Source organism: Pantherophis guttatus, chromosome 3 (assembly GCF_059756535.1).
Source record: "Pantherophis guttatus breed Tessera chromosome 3, ASM5975653v1, whole genome shotgun sequence".
Classification (NCBI taxonomy): domain Eukaryota; kingdom Metazoa; phylum Chordata; class Lepidosauria; order Squamata; family Colubridae; genus Pantherophis; species Pantherophis guttatus.
The window spans coordinates 131,599,854-131,619,862 of NC_142065.1; the positions used below are offsets into that span (position 1 = coordinate 131,599,854).

The following is a 20,009-nucleotide window of genomic DNA, read 5'->3' on the forward strand; positions in this document are numbered from 1 at the left end:
ACCTAGAATGAGAATTTTGCTATTCCCAAATAAATGGAATTTTGAGTTGAATTATCTGAAAATTATAGTTGTATCTTTGAATAAAGAATTATATTCCAACTCCTTAAAGTGGATATGTCAGGGTAGAGGCTAACAAAAAAAAAGGCTGTTGCTTTTCACTGTATGACATAACAATCCTAGTTTTTATCATTAATATGGACTGATCTTTAAGTGTAGTAAAGTAGATTATTACTAAAAAAAGAAGGAACATAATTTCACCATTTTAGACTGACTAGACAAAATGTCTCCATCTGAATAGCCTAAAATGGCTATTCATCTATTGGGGTTGGTAACAGTATTAAGGAATCATTTTCACCAAATTGCCATATACCTTACACCATATTTACACTATGTACCCTACAAGGAAAATGTTCTTAATGCTAGATTAACATGATCATTCATGAAAAATTCATGTTTTATTCTGCTCTTCTAGGCACTTACATAAATTTTGTTTTGCTGATATCGCTGGAATAAATTGTACATGATTGCACCTTCATGGAGATCTATCAGTGCTGCCATATCTTCCAGACCATCTGTGCTTGTAGGCTGCATAGGTGTAACTTTTTGGTGTGTAAGTGATCTCTGTTTGTACGTATATACCTGAAAAAATAAAAAATGACAACATCATTAAAATTGGGCAATTTTAAAAATATGAATTCTATTTTTGCTTTTGAAAAAAAGACACAAGTCTTGTAGATGTTCATTAAAATATAAACTGCATCAATTGCCAGCTTCTTAATTTTACAGGGACAGTACCCAACTAATTAATGCAAACTAAAATCACCCTATGTATATATGACTTAAACCTGTATCTACTGTAAAATAAAAACATACATTTGAAAATTTTAAAAAAAATCCATCAATATGCCCATAATTTTGATTCTAATTTAACTCTACTTTTCCCAGTTAAGCATGAAATAACTTTATTTAAAAAGAAAGCAAAGCATTTGTACTCAGAAATGTTCTGAGTAGAGGAGAAAAAAATCAGTATTTTATCCTGAAAATTATCAGAGAAATTATTTACACTAGAGAACCCAGTTCTTCAAAACTTTCTCTGAGTTCACTCAGGGTTTTACAGTTTTTTCAATCATGAAATCTATTAGTTAAAAAAATCAAACCTAGAAATCCTAATCCAAAAGTACATATTTATTATTCATATTTGAGGCTACCTAACTCCTCAATGACTCTGGATGGCTTACAAATAAAACAAGGAAAAAAAAACATTAAAAAAACACAGTTGACTAGAAGGCTAACTCAATATCAATATCAAAAACAAAAACCTGCAGCAACAATAACAAACCAGAGCTCCACAATCATCTTATCCCAATGCTTGAGAAAACAACCAGATTTTTAATAATTTTGGGAAAGTCATTAAGGGTGTGAACAATATTGATCTCTGTGGGAATGTCATTCCAGACAACAAGCGCTGCCATCAAGAAGACATGCTTCTGGGATCCTGCAATATTAGACTCAAAGGCAGGAGTGGGCAACTATGTCCCTTTATGAGCTGTGGACTTCAACTCCAAGAATTACTGACCCAGCATAAGCCAAATCCTCAGCTGGACTGCCAATCCTGACCTGATGGGACAGGTAAAAGTGGTTCCACATGGAAAAGCCTAAGTTCCATCTGAAACCCAACTTCTTTTACTTGTCCTTCAACTCCAGTGTTTGTTGATCATTTCAATTTGTACAGCCTCTCATCTCAAATATATGCTTGAAAGGGCAAGGACAATGACAGAAAAGGCCCTCTTCTTGGGGTCTAATAGGACCCAAGCACGCCCCTCCTGCCAGACCTGATGGGACAACTATGTGATTGAACAGAGGTTGTCCCTGAAAAGAAGAGTCTGTACAGCTCTCGGCTTTGGGGATACAATCTTATACATCTTTTAAAATCTTTCCATGTCTGTGATGTAAGTGTGAGCTCTCATTATCAGCCTTACAAAGCAGATGTTGTAACTGCCAGAGCTCAAAGGCAGCATCACATCTCATGTATGCACAGCTGAGTGTTTCATTTCTTTGAACAATGATAAAAACCTTCTGAGAACCAGTTTAAGAATAATTTGGATTGCATTCAGAAGGCTTTACTATAAGTAAAGAGATTCGGAGTAAACATTCGGAGAATCAAGCAGTTCTTATCCAAAACCACCCTCATGACTGTCAATCAAATAACTGCAATTAATATTCATCCTTTTGGTATATAAGTGATAGTTTGATTAGAGGAATCTAAGTCCTAAAATTAGGGGGGGGGGAGATTTGTGAAAAAGTTTTTTGGAGGAATATGCCACATATTATTATACACATATAATAAGCATGAATGGTCATGCATCAGAAAATTGTAGGCTTGATAGAAATCCCTGAAACTAATTTATACATACCTAATTTGAGTTTGTTGATATTCTACATATTATAAGGTTGGTGATATAAAAGCATTTCTATGTATCCACAGAAGAAACTCTCTATTGTCTTTCAGGGTGTGAATAGCCAATTTACTGTATACAGGGGCATTGGAACACGGAACTTCTGATTTTATTGGTGACAAACTTTATAGCTGACAGTTTGATGCTCTCTCTCTCTCTCTCTGTCCCAGATTTCATTCCCTTTCTGCAGGCATTATTCATGTAACAGAAAGGAGCATCCTTTATATATACAGTAGTAATGTCTTTGAAAGGTCTACTCAGGCTGGCTTGTTCAATATATGCCATCCAGACAGTAGCTGTAATTTTGTTGTAATGATACAGAGGAACTTCCTAATTAAACAAATAAAATTAAAAACCTTGTTCATATAAAGGCGATAACTATGTGGGTGTAATGGAATGTGCACCTGTAGCAGCAGAGGAGGAAGATTTTGCCAACTCAGAGCTTTCCAGGAGACTCAAATCAAGAGGCTGTGCTGGATGGGGTGAGGAGAAGAGGTTTAGGATAACCACACCCTAGAATCTTACAGCATATATTGAGAAGGTTAGAATATTACAGCTTTAGTTTGGCAAGGTTCTGTCTATTAGATTTAAGCAAATAAAAGGGTTGGATTTGATTGGATCTCATTTTCTCTGGGCTTGGGCCTGATAATTTGCCATGAAACTTTGGGGCTTCTTAAACAGAAATAAACTATCATTTGCATTAATTAAATATGAACCTCAACCTCATATGAGTCTGAAGAACTCACATTTCAGCTGTCTTAACTATACTGCTCAAGGCTGCAGATTTCTTGTACAAGTTTGCCAAACAGCATAGCCTCTGAATGTGATTCTCCTAACTCTTCTTTGGCTCCTACTTTCAGTTCTTATATTGATGTCTGTTCTTCTCCTTTTAACAGTTTCTCAGCTTTTTCTAATTAGACAAGCAGTGGGTAGCAAGAATTGGGGGCAGAACCAACAAGAACAGAAGACATCACATCTGACTCAAGAAGACTGACCTAGGAACTGAACTCTTTCTCTGAAAGTCAAAGAAGGAAGAGGACTACTTTAGAAGGTCTTACTCCTAAAGTAAATTCTCCATTTAACAGACTTTGATTTAGCAGATTTCAGATGCAATGGACAACATCTGTCTGTGCTTGTGTAAAATCTCATCCACCATTTATGGTAAAATATTCCTATTTTACTCATGGGTAAAATATTTTAAATTCCATTCAAATTTAATTTAATAAACATTCTCTTTTAATAGGTACCCATTCCCCTATTAGTCCATTAAATGGAGGTTTTACTTCTGTACTACTGTAGTTCTCACTGACCCTTACCCTTTACTCTTTTGTCCTAGTTGTCACATAAATGTATTTATTTTTATTTATTTATTACATTTCTGAATTGCCCAGCTCCTTCAAAGAGGAACTTTAGGTCATGTACAATAAAATCTGTACCAATAAATCTGGGTGTTATAAATGAGTGGTAAAAATTTTATATTCTAAATGCAGATTAAAAGCTTACAGGTAATCTTGCTGAACAGAAAAACTACATACATATATGCAACTTTTGTCCGTTTTTTTCAAATGTAAATCTTTCTTAACCTCATTGTTTGAGTTTCTTTTGATTAATGCAACATCGGATATTCTATAGTACCTTTATACATAAAGGTCATTTTCACATCTTGTTTGATTTTTTTTTACAACCTCTTTGGCTATTTGCCTCAGTAGTCATTTTCCATTTTACTTTTTCACCCTATAAACTACAATTTGTTTGTGGCTTTCTAAAAAGAGCACAAAAAAAACTCAGGCAGTCATCAGTACTGGTAGAGTCAAAAGTTTCTCTGTGTTGAAAAAGTGTGATCAAGCAATTAAATTATACTGCCATGATTCATGATTTAGCTAGGGACTAAACCTGTAAAATTCCAAGAGAACACAAGATCTCGTTAGAAATTTATACAAATTAAAGTCAAATTTTTACTCTAATGGTAAACCTGCATCGGAATTATTTCACTTTTATTTGTAAGCAGGGACAAGTCAATATTACACCATATAAAAAATAAAAAATAACTGCCCTGAGAGGAGAATTGATACATCAAGAACATGAGATTCAAACTAGCCTTTTTCTTCAGATGTTAATATCTTACATAGAGCAGAATATTCTCTTGTTTGAGTACTCAATTTTCAGGCTAAGGGAATAACACTCAGGTATCAATTTACTATCTCAATTACTTTCCTGCCTTTAAAGTCAGAATGTAAGTATTTTGGCCCTGAAAAAAAGAGTTTGGGAAATCAATTCACTATTACTCTGGATTTAGCAATATACTTTTTTCCATGCCAAAGTGGGGGATGAAGACATTAAAAAAAAAGAATTATTTCAATTTAATTGTGCTGTTGAATGTAGTCAAATATTGGAGACAAAACTAAAAATTGCAGTTGCATTTCACCTGACAGTAATCAATCAAGACATCAGGAAATAGATTGTGGGGTAATAGTGGATAATTCAATGCCACACTGAAAGAGAAACACTCCCAATTTAAGGATCACTAGCAATGAAACATAATATTAACAGAATATAATGTTTTTTTAGAAACTTCTGATGCAATCACAATTGGAATACAGTGCATTCGTTTGATTACCATGGCTCAAAAAAGTTGTCATAAACTTGGAAACTCTAGAAAAGATTACTCCTGGAAAAACTCTTCTAACAAATTTGGTATTCATCTAAAAAAATCGTGGTATTAAAAATGAAGATGAGTGTGGAAAAAGTAGAGAGGAAAAAATCCTTGCCTTCCGAATAATCCAAGATCATCTAACGGAGCTCAATAGTCAATAATCCAAGGCAATCTAAAAGTAAATGCTTCTTCACACAGTGGAGTTTTCTCCCATGAATTGATCTATAAGGTATAGTGATGGTCAATAATCTGGGAAACTTTAATGTTAATATTTGGAGCTGACTTTATGGCTACAAGGGATGCAAGAAAGATACTTGATGGAGAAGCAAGTGTATAGCAAGATATGAACTATGATAAAATGTAAGTTGCTGCATAATTTTGAAGGTAGGAGTCAAATGGAAAGAAATGAATCAGGAATTACAAGTGAGGTGCATGAATAAATAAATATATGACCTAATGTGATCCAATAGAACTTTCTTTTGAGGCACTGAAAGAAGCAAAACCAGAGAAGGTAATGATAATATTCAATTAAGATATTCAATATTGACTTGATTACATCTTTAACTCAGTTTAAAAATGTGAACTTAATCAACTTGCTGAAATGTAATCAATTGCAGACACTACCTTATTTTCTGCTCCCCCCGCTTTCTCTTATCCATGAATTTGGAAGGGCAGGTTGCATCCCTTCAACCTCCTTCTACATACCATACCATCATCAGTTGAAGAATACATCCAGTTCCAAATCCCATATATATGATCAGTAAAGATTATTTAAGAATGTAATGTAACTATCTTACATCAAAACAGCTTTTGGAAGCTTTTCAATCCAATAAAAGTAGCAGTATGTCACTGGGCACATTTGCATTTACCTTACATATTTGTATTTATTTTTATCCTGAATAAAATTATTTTATACAAATAATTCAAGGTGGTGAACTCCAACACTTCCTCCTATTTTCCCTGTGAAATGGGTTGGGCTGAGAGGAAATGAGTGGCCCAAAGTCACCCAGCTGGCTTTCCTGGCTGAGGCAGGACTTGAACCCACAGTCTCCTGCTTTCCAGCCTGGAGCCTTAAGCCCTACGCCAAACTGGTTTTCAGCTGCTTCTTTTCTGTGCAGAAATTGATTTGATTCTAAACCAGTTAAGAAAATCCTGTTTGGATCAAGGTACTTTGACAGCAGCCCACAAGGTAGTTAGTCCAAAGAACAAGCTATCATGTCCTCCTACTGGACGTGTGTCCTCCCACTCTTCAATTCTAGAGAAGCAGTTGTCGACTGCTTTCTTTTTACTATGAGTACATCTCCCTGGACAAATTTTATGTGTTCACAGTTCCAGCTGCTTTTGCCAAAATAACAGATATAGTATTGTGTTATCTTTCTGTGATGTTCAAATGGGGTTGAACCTGAGTTACATCATTGCAATACTGCTTTTGACAGAAGGATAAGCAATGCCACATATGCATATTTTTCTATTTATATAGACACACAAACAATATACATACAAAGTCACAATGAATTTACACAGCCAAAGTTAAAAGCATCAAAATACACTTTTATACAGCTACTTAAAATAATAATTATAAAAGCAGTTTTTTAAAAAATCAAATTATCTGTCCATGCAGAACTTTAAAGTGGACAACCTGCACTTTCAATTGCACTTGGAAATCTAATGGGAATCAGTACATCTCATTATGTAAGTGTACCATAACATACCAAAAACTGCATGGGCTGCTGTTTTCTGGACCAGTTTTTTTTAAAAAGATCCTCTTTTGCTTTTAAAGGGTAGTTCCATATAGAGTGCATTGCAATAGCCCAGTCAAAAAGCAACTAAGAGTAACTCAGAATGAACAACAACTTCCAATCAAGGACCAGTCACAACTGGCATAGAAATGAATTTATGCAAAGGCCCTCTTGGACTTGATTGCCACTTGCTTAACCCCTCTTCATTTCTCGAAGTAATAAGGGTTAATTTAAATTCAACTGTAAATACAGTTAGATTACCAAGCATTGTACAGTACTGGGAATATTTTAAAGCTAAAATAATGGATTAAAATCAAGCCAGCACTTCTGATTGATTAACCAATAAGCAAAGGTTGTGAGATGCTCACTGAGACACCTTTTAAAACAGTAGCACTTGACACATACTCACATATATTTTTTCAGTGGCCCAAAAGCTAAAGTGGGTTTACAATAGGAATAAGAAAAATACTTCTTTGAGGATTGTGCCAAAATTTTCCACATCGTTCTTGACCAAGCATCTTTCCAATGTTTATGGTTATACAGTTCTGCAGAATAAACCCAAGCTACAGCAAAATAAATCTACTAGTGACTCATATTATCCATACTCTTTCCAAATCTCATTTCCTACAAGCGCTCAGAAAAAGTTTTTACTCAATATATTACAATACATTCCCAAACCTTTTATTGAAGGCCAATTGATGGAGCTTAGTTTTTATGAAAAACCAGACTGCTGATTTAGCTGCTCTACAGTTATGTTTCTCAACCTTGGCAAGTTTAAGATGGCTGGACTTCAACTTCCACAATTCCCCAACCAGGAGTTGAAGTCCATGTATTTTAAGCTTGCCAAGATTGAGAAATACTGCTCTATTGAAACTAAAATACTCTAATCAACGTAACTTTACTGCCATTGCTATATAGTTTCCAAAATGTTACAAAAATTTCATCCCTTACACCTGATGCCAGGGCAATTTTTAAAAAAAATGTATATAAAAAGACATTAAATACACAATTGAGCCAATAAAATTGGAAAACATTTCTCATACTCCCATTTCTTGTCAAACCTGCAATACCACTTACAAGGCATATCTGATTTATCATTATTACAACATTAATTTATTCTGATTCCTCTATAAACAACTCCCATAATACATTTATTAAAAGGGAATGCGCTATTAATGAGCATGGAGGAGAAGACAATTCTTTAAGATTAAAATCAAGGCTTGTTCAGATCCTTAATTTGGCATTTTGCCAAGGGCGTGGAATCTTTTTGTAGCCGATATGGTTATTTTTTAATCCTACACCATTATTGAGAGCTACAGAGACAATGGAAGCAATGGGATGATATCAATAGAAAGAGCAAGCTGAGAATTTTCAGGTCATGTTTCTTGTTTTCAGAGATTCTGACCTTTTTCTTTCATTGATAATTGGTGGGTTAAGCAAACTGGATGTTTACCACATCAATTTATTTTTCTCATAAATTAGTTGTAATTGCATTACTGCTAATATATAGCTTTTCATCAAATGTCCCTGGTACAATTCTGAGGATTTGAGGGATTGCAAAAAATGTGTTACATGATCCTGGATTATACTAATAAATCCTCAAAGGGAACAATTTGAAACACTGCTCCGTACTTCATTCACAAACACAACATTTTCTCTGTGGTTTATACAAAACAAATGAAAAATTTGGTTAACACTTAAGTGTAAGTTAGTACTGAGTCCTTGTTTATGCTCATCAGTGGTCAAATTCAAACTACACTCTACTTGCTAGGAATAAACAATAAGTTGTAGCTAACAGCAAAAGTGAATTGAAATGTAGGTTCAGAAAATATGTGAATCATAGGCTTCCTGGTGGTTTAATAAAAAACATTAGATTTCAGTTTGAAGTTACATCAGAATAGGTCCCAAGAGAACATTACTGTATATTTTTTTTCTCACATGCATCACAAAGCTTTACACATAAATGAAATCTTTCTCTTAATGTATGGATATTTCTTAACTTTCAAGCAATTTAAGTTTTCTTTAACTATTCAGTGCTGTGTGTATATTCACAGAAACTTAGACACACAATATTTAGAGCAGCCAACCAACCAAATACTACAAACAAAACCAGAGAAAAACATTGTGAGAGGATTTTAACATAACAGACGTCCAAGGTTTATTTAACCTTGAGAAATCCTTTTAGTCCAGCTGTGATAACAGGTTCCAGTGAGAGAGAAAAAATATTGAGACATTATTTATTCGTTTTTAGATTCTAGGTCAGAGTGTATTTTACAAAATCAGAAGGATTAACCTTACGCTTTTAACCAGAACAGCTTCTTTCTTTCAACTTATTTTTCCCATCCCTTTTATTTTAGTCTATGGTGGAGTGGGATGGGGGGTGGGTGGGGGCAGTTGTCTTCGATTTCCTTGTGTGTTCAGCTTTTTTTTTATATATATATAAAAAATTGGATAGTTCTTCTGCAGCTTACATCTAGGGCTTAGTTCTTCATTTCAAACGATCAAATAACAACATATAACACATTTGTTAATATGTGATCCTTAAGGGTGTCTTTGAGTAGACTACTGTCTGTTGAAGTTGCTGTCATTCAAGTTATGGTATTTAGAGACCTTTATCCATTTGCAACACACTTATGCTATCACAGGATGCCTATTCAAGCAGAGACTGCTTAGACTGAAAGCAAGTTTTATTCTTAACTATACAGTTTTATTCTTAACTGTATCACACATACCCTGTTTCCCCAAAAATAAGACCCAACTGGAAAATAAGTTGTAGGATGATTTTTCAGGATGCTTGTAATATAAGCCCTACCCCAAAATAAGCCCCAGTTAAGATTTTCAGCCAGATGGATGCATTTAGTATCGTATTCCGCCCCCCCCAAATAAGACTTAACCCTGTTTCCCCAAAAATAAGACCCAACCAGAAAATAAGTTGTAGGATGATTTTTCGGGATGCTCGTAATATAAGCCCTACCCCCAAAATAAGCCCCAGTTAATATTGTCAGCCAGATGGATGCATTTAGTACCATATTCCCCCCTCCCAAATAAGACCTAACCAGAAAATAAGCCCTAATGAGTCTTTTGGAGCAAAAATTAATATAAGACCCAGTTTTATTTTCAGGGAAACATGGTATGTGGGCAACAAAACAAAGGTGCCTTGCTGCCTAAGCCTATTGTTTTCCCATTGCCCCCTAATTTTTTATCAGTAATAACTATGTAGAACATGGAGCATTGGGAAATATTTCAAACTTCCATTATATGTATATTACATATGACTGAGTTCCAAACTGATCACAGGATATAGATCAGCTATGCAAAACAAAAGGGATCTTCAAACAAGATCTGAGATGAGGGGACAACTCCAAGTCCCTCTCTGCCATTCATTTTCATGTTGAGAAGAAAGTCTGAATACATAAACTCAACATCGTTTCTGAGAAACTATTATAATTCTAAACATTATATGCACACATAACAAAATGCTTTTGTTGTTGTTTAAACATTCCTTATAACTGTATTTTTTTCCCTAATGGCTGTTGATCCATCTTTAACATGATCTTTGTGATATTACAATCCATATAATTCAAAAGTGAAGATTGTTGCTTCAAAGCCAGACCAAAACAGTAAAAACCATTTTTATTTATTCATTTTAAAAAGGACAGGAAGAAGCATACGTCCCAAAGAAAAATTATCAATAAGAAACCAACATCATTTGCCTTACAACAGTTATTATGACTGTCCTTTTACAGCAATCACAGTGAAGGTCTAAAAAGGTATTAGAACAACTGTAAATTTTGAAAATCAAATGAGTTTTGAGTTTGTTTGTTTGAGCTTGTTTGTTTTTATTGAAATATGAATTACTGATGAATTCACTTAGCTTGTTCCCAAAGGTAGAAATATACATAATGCGACATAACAAAAGGAAATATTATTTGTCACTACTTGCTCTTATTCCACTGTGAACGATCTACTTTTCCAGCATGTAGAGACATTGGTGATTCACTAGAACTAATGTTTATCTCAAGACAAAGGGACTGGGACAAAGGTTCCCTGATATATTTTACATATGACTAGATGAAAAGTGTACACAAACAGCATGAAATTCTGTCTGTCTGTCTGTCTGTCTGTCTGTCTGTCTGTCTGTCTGTCTGTCTATCTATCTATCTATCTATCTATCTATCTATCTATCTATATTCCACATACAAAACAGCAGTGTGTGTGTTTTCTTGATGCAATTATTAAATAGGAAAAACAATGAAAGCTGGGGATTTTCATTTGAAGAATACACTACTTGATATTCCAATGCTAACAATAAATTTATTTTTAGTGACTAATTACAAATTACTTCTAAATCCTAGTTTGGGTAATAAAACATCTGCAAGAAAACAACCAAGCTCAGAGAGCATGAAGGATCCATCATTTCAGCTTTGAGCTACAAATATTCTTCTCTATTGGTAAATTATTTCTTCTATAAACAAATGCTAGTGTCACAGAAATAAGTTTTGCACAATCCACAATCTCTACTGTAAATAAGCTTGCTCATCTAATCAAGGTCACTTAGTTTTTTTCTACCTCATGTTTTAGCGTTTTCCCTCATACTCCTACTCTCTATCATCCCGCCTTTGAATTATATCTGGAGTTCAGTGTCTTGAAGTTTCAAAAGACTCTTAAAAGTGCCTCTCTTTGCAGAAACCTCATGAAGCTGGAAAACGTTTCTCATTTATTCTAACGGTTGTTGTAATATTAGGAAATTTTGTACTATTACATAAGAAAATATTTTCCACTGATTGCATCATTTTATGATCATACATATTTACACTGTGTATAATCTTTTATTTACCTATCCTAGTGCAGTTATTTATGCTACATACCTGTGACATCTGTGCACTAAATAAAAGTACTAAACGAAGCTAAGGAATTCATGAGTAGTACACACAATTTGTCTGGTAGTGACTGATTGAATTGCCAATATCATGGGAATGGGGGAATTGAGCAGGGAGAAGTCCCTGCACAAATGAAGGAAAGCAAGAAAATAGGCTGGATTTGTGAGGAAGAAGCGGGGATGTGTGTATCAGATGATGAGGAAAGAAAACTAGTAGAGAAGAAAACAACAAAACAAAAAAAATTGCAACAAAACTTTGGAATGCATTAAGAGTTCTTGGCAGAAATGTTTTAGATTAGGTTTCTTGCCGGCCAAGCATGTTCTCCTCCAGGATAATATTGTGTACTTTATGCAGCCAGGAGTTCAAGCAGGTCATTCCAAATCTAGTTTTCATGCCTTTTCCCCCCCAAGTAACACTTCACTGAGTTTGTTGATTTAGAATATTTATTTTACAGTTCACAAAAAAGATGAGTCTTCCAAACACAGAGATGATTTCTGTTTTATTTCTCAGCACTTCTTTTGCTTCTATTTTTGTCTGGTTTCTCCCTAGGCGGGAATAGTGCTACAGAGTAAAATCAAATAAAGCAACATTACCCCCACTGCCATATTTTCAACAGCGGGAAAGTTTTTGTGTTATAACTATGACCAAAACTAATTTCTACTATTGCAATCTCAAGTATTCTGTCTCAAAATTCTGTTCCATAGATTGCTGTCAACTTCTAAAACAAGCTATTAAATGCCTGCAATGGCATGATTAAAAAACAACTCAAATTTATTATACAAGTTATCAATCTCATTGATTTTCTTTGAGTTGCATGCATTTTTCCTGAACAACACAAACATCCTTCCTTATGCAAATCAGAAACAGCGTTTTTGCTGTACCTAAGCAAAGTCTTACACTTCTGTGACATTCAAAGCTTTGAACAATTAACCCAACTTCACTCCACAGATTTTTACTTGTACTTCGCACGTCTGAATATATACCAGCTATCAAGACACAAATGTATGGAGAGCACACATGGGGAGCAGACTGATTTATTTTGTGTAAACACTTTTTTTACTTCCTAGTTTTTTTTCCTGGAAGTGCAGAGGTCTACCTTTTTCAGATCAACCAAATGATGATCCATTGGTTGCAACAGGAATTGATCAACCAGTTTGACACCCTGACATCCTGGGCTGAGAGAAAGTGACTGGCCCAAAGTCATCTACCTGGCTTTCATACCTAAGGGAAGCCTAGAATTCAGAGTCTGTAGGTTTCCAGCCTGGTGCCTTCACCACTCGATCAAACGGCATGTTTGTGTAATTAACTACAGTATGCCTTAAAATCAAATTTTAACCTTTTAAACTATAACTATGTATATCTGCATAAAACAAAAATAATCCTCTTTCTTTAATATAAGAGAAGAACAGGAAGGAACAGATGGGATTTGAACCTATATAGAGAATCAGCAATTTAAGTATGTGCATAAATAAATCTTAGATATTTTCCTGAGAATTTATAAAGCTATTCCAATATATAAAGATTTAAATTGATAAAATATTATAAGGCTAGTCCAATTTGATGTAAGAGTAAGCAAGCATTCAAGCTATTACCCTCTTTGCTCTGTAGAGTAATCATTATTAAGCTCAAAAGTTGTTTTTTCTGAGTACATCTGATCATAGGATTCCACTGTCGGATACCATTTTTATCTATATAGCACTATCAATTATCTGGCACTTTAACATACACATCAATTTCAATAGCCATAGGACTAGTACTATAAAGAACTATTCAGTAAACCCCATAGACAATAACATACATTAATTGATATTTTGTTAAATATTATTCCATTATAGATCAAATATTTTTACCAGAGCCAGAAATAGTCCATTAAGATATCATCATTGCTTATTCCCAGATGTTTATGTTTAAATTGGCTAAGCCCTGAATTAACGTAAGTATAATAGATTTTCTTACTCTTCCATCACCAAGAGCAAGACCGTTTTAATCATTTTAAGAATCACTTTTTAAGAAGAATGGGATACCGCTGTATTTTTTCACTGATCACAAAGCTACATACACAGAATGGAGACGAAACAAATAATGGCAAATGGGGAGATTTAGTAATCTCTGCATATTCCAGACTCCATTTTGATGTTCATGGGTATAAATCTAGGTTTCAAACTACAGGTCTGCTTATGTTAATTTGGTCTCATTTGCTGTAGAAACAAAAAGAAAAAAAACACAAATAACTTATATAAAGGTATAGAAAAGTTAGAAATAAGTTAGACATGTATTCCATTTCTAGAAGATGTTGTGAGTTAATAAGGTACACGTAACATCTGACAAGATGTTATAATATCATATAACAATCAACAGGATACAACAGAAATCTAATAAATACAAACACAGTGACATCCATACAGGGCCGGATTTAGATGAAAAGAGGCCCTAGGCTATTCCACTTATGAGGCCCTTTCACCTATAGTGAAAGTGTAATTTTAATTTTGCTAACAATTTGAATGTAGGCCCCTCTTGATCTTGAGGCCCTAGGCTGAAGCCTAGTTAGCCTATAGGAAAATCCGGCCCTGCATCCATAGTAGTACTTCAACCTTTAAAAAGTGATCAAATTTAGTTCAAAGAAGTGACTTTCAAGGAATGAGGGAAGTCTCATCAGAAAGGCTTTAAGGTTCTAATTCCTTTGTCCTTTTTAGTTCCCAATGACCCCCTCATAGGTCATGACCCCAACATTTGGGAAGTAATAAATGGTTCTTTTCATATCCTTTAAAACCTGTTTTGAAAACCCATACAATGTCTGGAAGATAATGCTAGTTACAAAAACCTGATCAGTTTGACAATGAGTAACATATGTTTTTAGCCATTGTTTTGTGAATATGGGTCTCCAAGCAATGCTCAGTTAACATCTGCTAGAAGCTCTCTTTCACCCTGGCACCAGACAGATGCTTGAACTTTGATAACTTGCCTGGAGGTGGTATTTCATTTTTAAATAAAAAGCTAAATAACTCCTGTGTGGAAAAACAAAACAAAACCTAAGAATTACATAGATGAAACCACTCAGTACTGCCTTCTAATACTGTGTTCACATTTTAACATTTCAGATATAATAAGTTAAGATTAATTCTTGCTAAACTGAATGCCATGCAACTCTTGTCATGTTTTATAAAGGAATTTCTACTGCTCCAAGAAGCCAAGTGTGTTTTTCATGGTTCTGTTTTCTCCCATGCTTTTTGTATTCAAAAGAGGCCCAAGTTTTGTACCTGTATTCCTTAGTTACTTTATTAATGCAATTTTTAATATTGGATGGTTGCTATCTTTACGAAATATGTTAATAGTTGAATGGAGTGATAATTCTTTTATATCACAATCCTTAACAATGTATATATTGCACATTTTATTATTTTTATTATTGCTTTATTGTTTTTATATGTGCTATTAACTATTTTGGATACAACTTTTGGATATCCAAAATAAACCCCAGACATGGTGAAGTAATTTGTAGACCAGAAGAATGAATGTGTTAAATTAAAATTTAGCAACTGAAAAACTTTTTCCTCCTTTGGAGAAGTAACCATCTTAGTAAAAACCTAGCATTTTAAAGTTAGACCTGCAAGTTTGAGATGAAGTTCAAATCTTATAGCCGGTTCTAAGGGAGCACTTTTGTTTATTGTGATGCACCTGTTTTCAGTCATGGCTCCTTGTTGGCTTTTCCTATATTCATGCAGACACCCAAACAAACTGGACTAATTTGGTGCTAAACTTTGCTGATAATGATCTGGAAACAGAATATTGTTTAGATTCTCTTAGAACCCAATGTCCATAGGAAAGGCTATAAGTCAGGTGACCTTAGTATTAGTTGCTATGCAGCCATTTTAAACCCAGAAAGGAGAAGATTGGGGGTGACATTTGGCAGTTAACAGGATTTAGCAGTTCACTATCAAGGTTGGGTTGTTGGTTTTAGTAAACCCAATATGGGCTGGTAAGCCTGAGTTGGATTAGTTCATAGGCAAGTGGAAACCCTATTACATTCAACACTCCACAGAATTTGTAATCTGTACCAAATCAGCTTTTAGTAAATAAGGACTCAAAAGTCTTGTCAGCAACTAGCTTTTTCAGTGAACAATCCTGAACAAATAGTGTGGAATACTCAGGCAAATTTTCAGCCCCAAATCCTTTCTAAAACAGTATTCCATCCATGGTTTTGCCTTATCCTTGAACTGGCAATCTGAAAGGGGAGCATAAACTACAGAAGCAGATTTAAACAGAAAAGCAAAAAGAGAGGTGAACCACAAACATTAGTTTGAAGGTGACCGCCCACACATTTCAACAAAGTAACTTCAAATTCTCCTACTTCAAAAGAGTTCAAGGCCTCCTGGCTGTCTATTGCTTCCATCTGCTTTAAAGATCCCTCTAAAATGAATTCTTGAGGCATGCTGGATTCTAGAGACCCTATGATAGTCATAAACTTCCATTACTTCTTGCTTGTCACCTCCCACATACTCCCAAAGAGAGAATGAGAAAGCAAGGAGTAATCCCTGTAGACAGGAATATATTTGAAGCAAACCACATCATTCAGGTTCTGAATGCTTAAGTATTTTTTAAAATTAAGTTCCCAAGGAGGAGAGGGAAAAGTCTCTTTCAAAAATCAGGAAAAGAAATGGAAAAGAAACTGGGCAGGGATGGAAGACGGAGAAGATATTTACAGGTGCTTATTATTTAAAGCAGAGGATACTGGATCATGTTCTATTTTCTAGCCTAATGTCATTCCATGAATGATTTCTTTGTTAAGCAAATTCAGAGAAGATTTTTGAATGCCAAGGCCCATGATACTTACCATCTGTGATTTTGACTGGAAAATGCACACATTTTACATTTTTTAAAGATATTAAATCTCAGCTGCTTCTATTTAGAGCATTTGGAATTGAAGCCAGCCAGCATGACCCGTTCCCCCTCAGCCAAGCTCTTGTCCACTGATACTCTAATTAAACATTCTTTTGTTTGATGTTATAGAGGCTAATCAGCTTGCGGTCATCCACTGGACCCCCATTCAAACTGTTGCTCATGTTTTCATTACACTTGTGTTTTCCTTTGTGTTCGGTCTTATTAGATTTAAAGGAAAAAGTTATCTTTATCCTCTTCTGTTAGTGTAAAAACTAACAAAAATGGAATTATATCATGTGATTCTTTTGTGTGTAGGGTGTTTAATCTTTTAAAAAGGAAAACCTTTTTAACATTATTCACAGAAACAATCATAATCAGCCAAGAAAAAAAATTGCTATTCTTTTGTGACTGTATGCAAATTTCCGAAAAAGAGAGATCATATTTTCAGGGCAATATTGTAAGACACAGAACAATGGTCTTAAGTTCCATGCAAGGTTTTGATTGCATGTTAGAAAAACTTTCAAATGGTTAGAATAGTTTGACAGTGGAACGAATTATAAAGAAGAGAAGTCTGCTCCCATTCATTGGAAGAGTTCCAGTGGCGGCTAATCAGCCATCTGTTGGAGATGGTTAAACTTGGATTCCTATACTGATGCAATGGTCCTTTCCAATTCTATAATTTTACATTGTACGAAAAGCTATAAAATCTTACTATCACTTTGGCTGCCATTTACAGTGAAAGTGATTAACTTTCACTTCTTTTTCTCTGAATAAGCATACACTCTTAAAAGTATAATAAGCACATTTACTCATTTTAAAAGACAGATGACATTTCCAGCATAGTGACTGACATACATTGAGATGACTCAGGAAGGATTGGTTATTTCTCTGCACTGGGTGTGGTAAAAGGTGAAGAGATGGAAAGAGATGGAAAGATTATACAGATGTAGAAGACTTTCCTAAAATCTCTTAGGGCTTCTTGATGCCTTTCTATTTTGTAAAGAAAAATAACAATAGTTACCTCATGGGAATTATCACAAATAAGAAATAACTGCTCCCAAAACTGGCCTATGGACTGAAGAAACTATAAGAGTTCATAACAACTCACTTACTTGCCAGGATATGGATAGTACAAACAAAACATATTTGGAAGCAATTCATTTACCTGCCCATAATCAGTCTTGAATACAACAACTCCTTCTGCACAGGAAAGTACAGTGCTTGGATAATGTTGGCCATTTTCTCGCAACCAAACTCGTACTCCCTAAAATGGGGAAAAAACAAAAACCAACATTAATCAACAATTAATTTTAAAAATATAATCTTAGTAATCATATCTCCCACACCCAATAGACATATGAAGATCCCATTTAATAAATAGCAAAACAGGTACGAAACCTCATCCAAAAGTACATGTTCCTGTTTCTATTAATAACCCTAACAGATTATGGGGTAGATTTTTACCTTAAAAAAAATAGAAAACCACAAACACATGTGATTCCAATTCACCGAGTCACACAGATGAGTTACAGTTAGATAAAATTACACATAATGTTTGTATTTATGGTACAGCGTATGGAATCTTTTGAAACTCAGATCTTCATAAAAACTATGTCCTACTTCATCAAGGTTAATTTATAGAATAAAGGAATCTTTAGCTTTTCCATCCCATGAAGCATTTGGGATGCTTTTTATTGCTGTTCATCACTAAGTCGTGCCTTTGTGACCCCTTTTTGAGGAGACGGTTCAATCCCTAGTAGTCAGTGTTCCTTTAACCAATGAAGATACCAGAATACCTTTGCAAGGTAGCTCATTAAGTATAAAGTTCTATGAAATCATTACATCCAACATGTTTCCTAATTGACTAAGATCAGTTTTGCTTCAGAAATATTCAAGAGGAAAAATATACTGTGGCTCAAGCAAAGACAAAGCTCAGGTAAGTAACTGAATATAACGATAACCACTCAGGTTATAGAGTAGCTTATTTGATTTGAAATATGAATGTGAAACAATCCTACTCTTCCTAAATCATTAAAAACTAACATGAATGGATATATTTAGTCTGATAATAAAATGCAATTCCCTCACCACAGTTTAACGGCAATGCTGTAAGCAGATTTCTTCATGCAGAAATTAATTACTATTATACTTTGGGAATCTGTAAATTAGTTTGATTTCAGATCAAATAGGTCAAATATTAGAGGACAAGGAACCTTTAGATCCTTTAATATTTTAAAAGAACTAGTCCACAGAAAACAAATCAATAATAATATGTGGCATATGTAATTAGAAAGCCAAGATGAATCAATATTTATTGATAATAGCCAGACACAGACCCCAAAAGTTTGAACACATTAGGGTCTGTGAAGGGTCTGACAAAAAAGTGAAGGGGGAGGAAGAAGATACTTTATCTGATTGTATTTATTTTATTTATGAATCAAATTTATAAAGCTACCCAAGACAACTTTATGTCCATGTTATCTTCCCCAAACCAGTACCAATAATGACTGAAACTAAGAGTTCTATGCAGTCAGATCTTCCCAAGAGTTGTAAAAGAGTAGTTAGGCCAGGAAAAACACTAAAATTTTTGGGGTGTACATCAGTCTATTATCAATAAATATTGATTCTCTGGTGTTGTGATTTGGTAAAAATTATGGGCAGATCTAGATGGATCATAAATAGGTTGTGTGGAATGAGAGAAAGTCCTCCATGTGTGCTTGGCCTGTGCAAGCAACTACAAGAAAAAGAATGTATGCATATATAGGAATCATGTGAATGTGTAGGATATTACAGTTGTATGTATATATGCAAAGAAGTATGGGAGCAGGAAGGAAACATGTATGTGGAAAGAGAGGATAGAAAAAGGAAATCTCAGTCCTCATTGCAAGTCTTCCAGAAATTTCAACATACATTTATCATATCTTTCATAACAGGGCCTGGGGACTCAGCAGACTAATAGCATTGTGATTAACACCAGCTATCTGCAATTACTGTAAGTTCGAATCTCACCAGGCTCAAGGTTGACTCAGCCTTCCATGCTTTCTAAGGTAGGTAAATTGAGGACCCAGTTTGTGGGGGCAATAAGCTGACTTTGTATAAATATACAAAAGTATGAAGGCTATTGCTTAACGCATTGTAAGCCGCCCTGAGTCTCCGGAGAAGGGCGGCATATAAATCAAATAAAACAAAAACAAAAACAGAAGAACTCGACTATAATAGAAATCATGTTAGTATAAATGAGCATATCATTATCTGCAAGCATTCTTGTTGGCAACACATTTTCTGCTGCTTTGTACAGCTCATCAGGCCTAGCACACAGAGAACGACAGACACTGATCGTGTTTACTTATACTGTAGACTGGGCTTATTGTTCCACCTATCAACACTCTCTCTGTGAATTCAA

General features: G+C 34.6%; 1 protein-coding gene across 1 annotated transcript in view; it reads right to left on the reverse strand.

Moving 5' to 3' along the window:
• The window catches only part of MYO10 (myosin X), a 135,207-nt gene that overhangs the window by 82,957 nt on the left and 32,241 nt on the right, over window positions 1-20,009 (reverse strand). The window contains exons 2-3 of the mRNA XM_034411906.2: window positions 17,772-17,870; window positions 481-639 (exon numbers count right to left, since the gene is read on the reverse strand). Of these exons, the coding sequence (XP_034267797.2) occupies window positions 481-639; window positions 17,772-17,870 (258 nt within the window). The remainder of the gene's footprint in view (window positions 1-480; window positions 640-17,771; window positions 17,871-20,009) is intronic.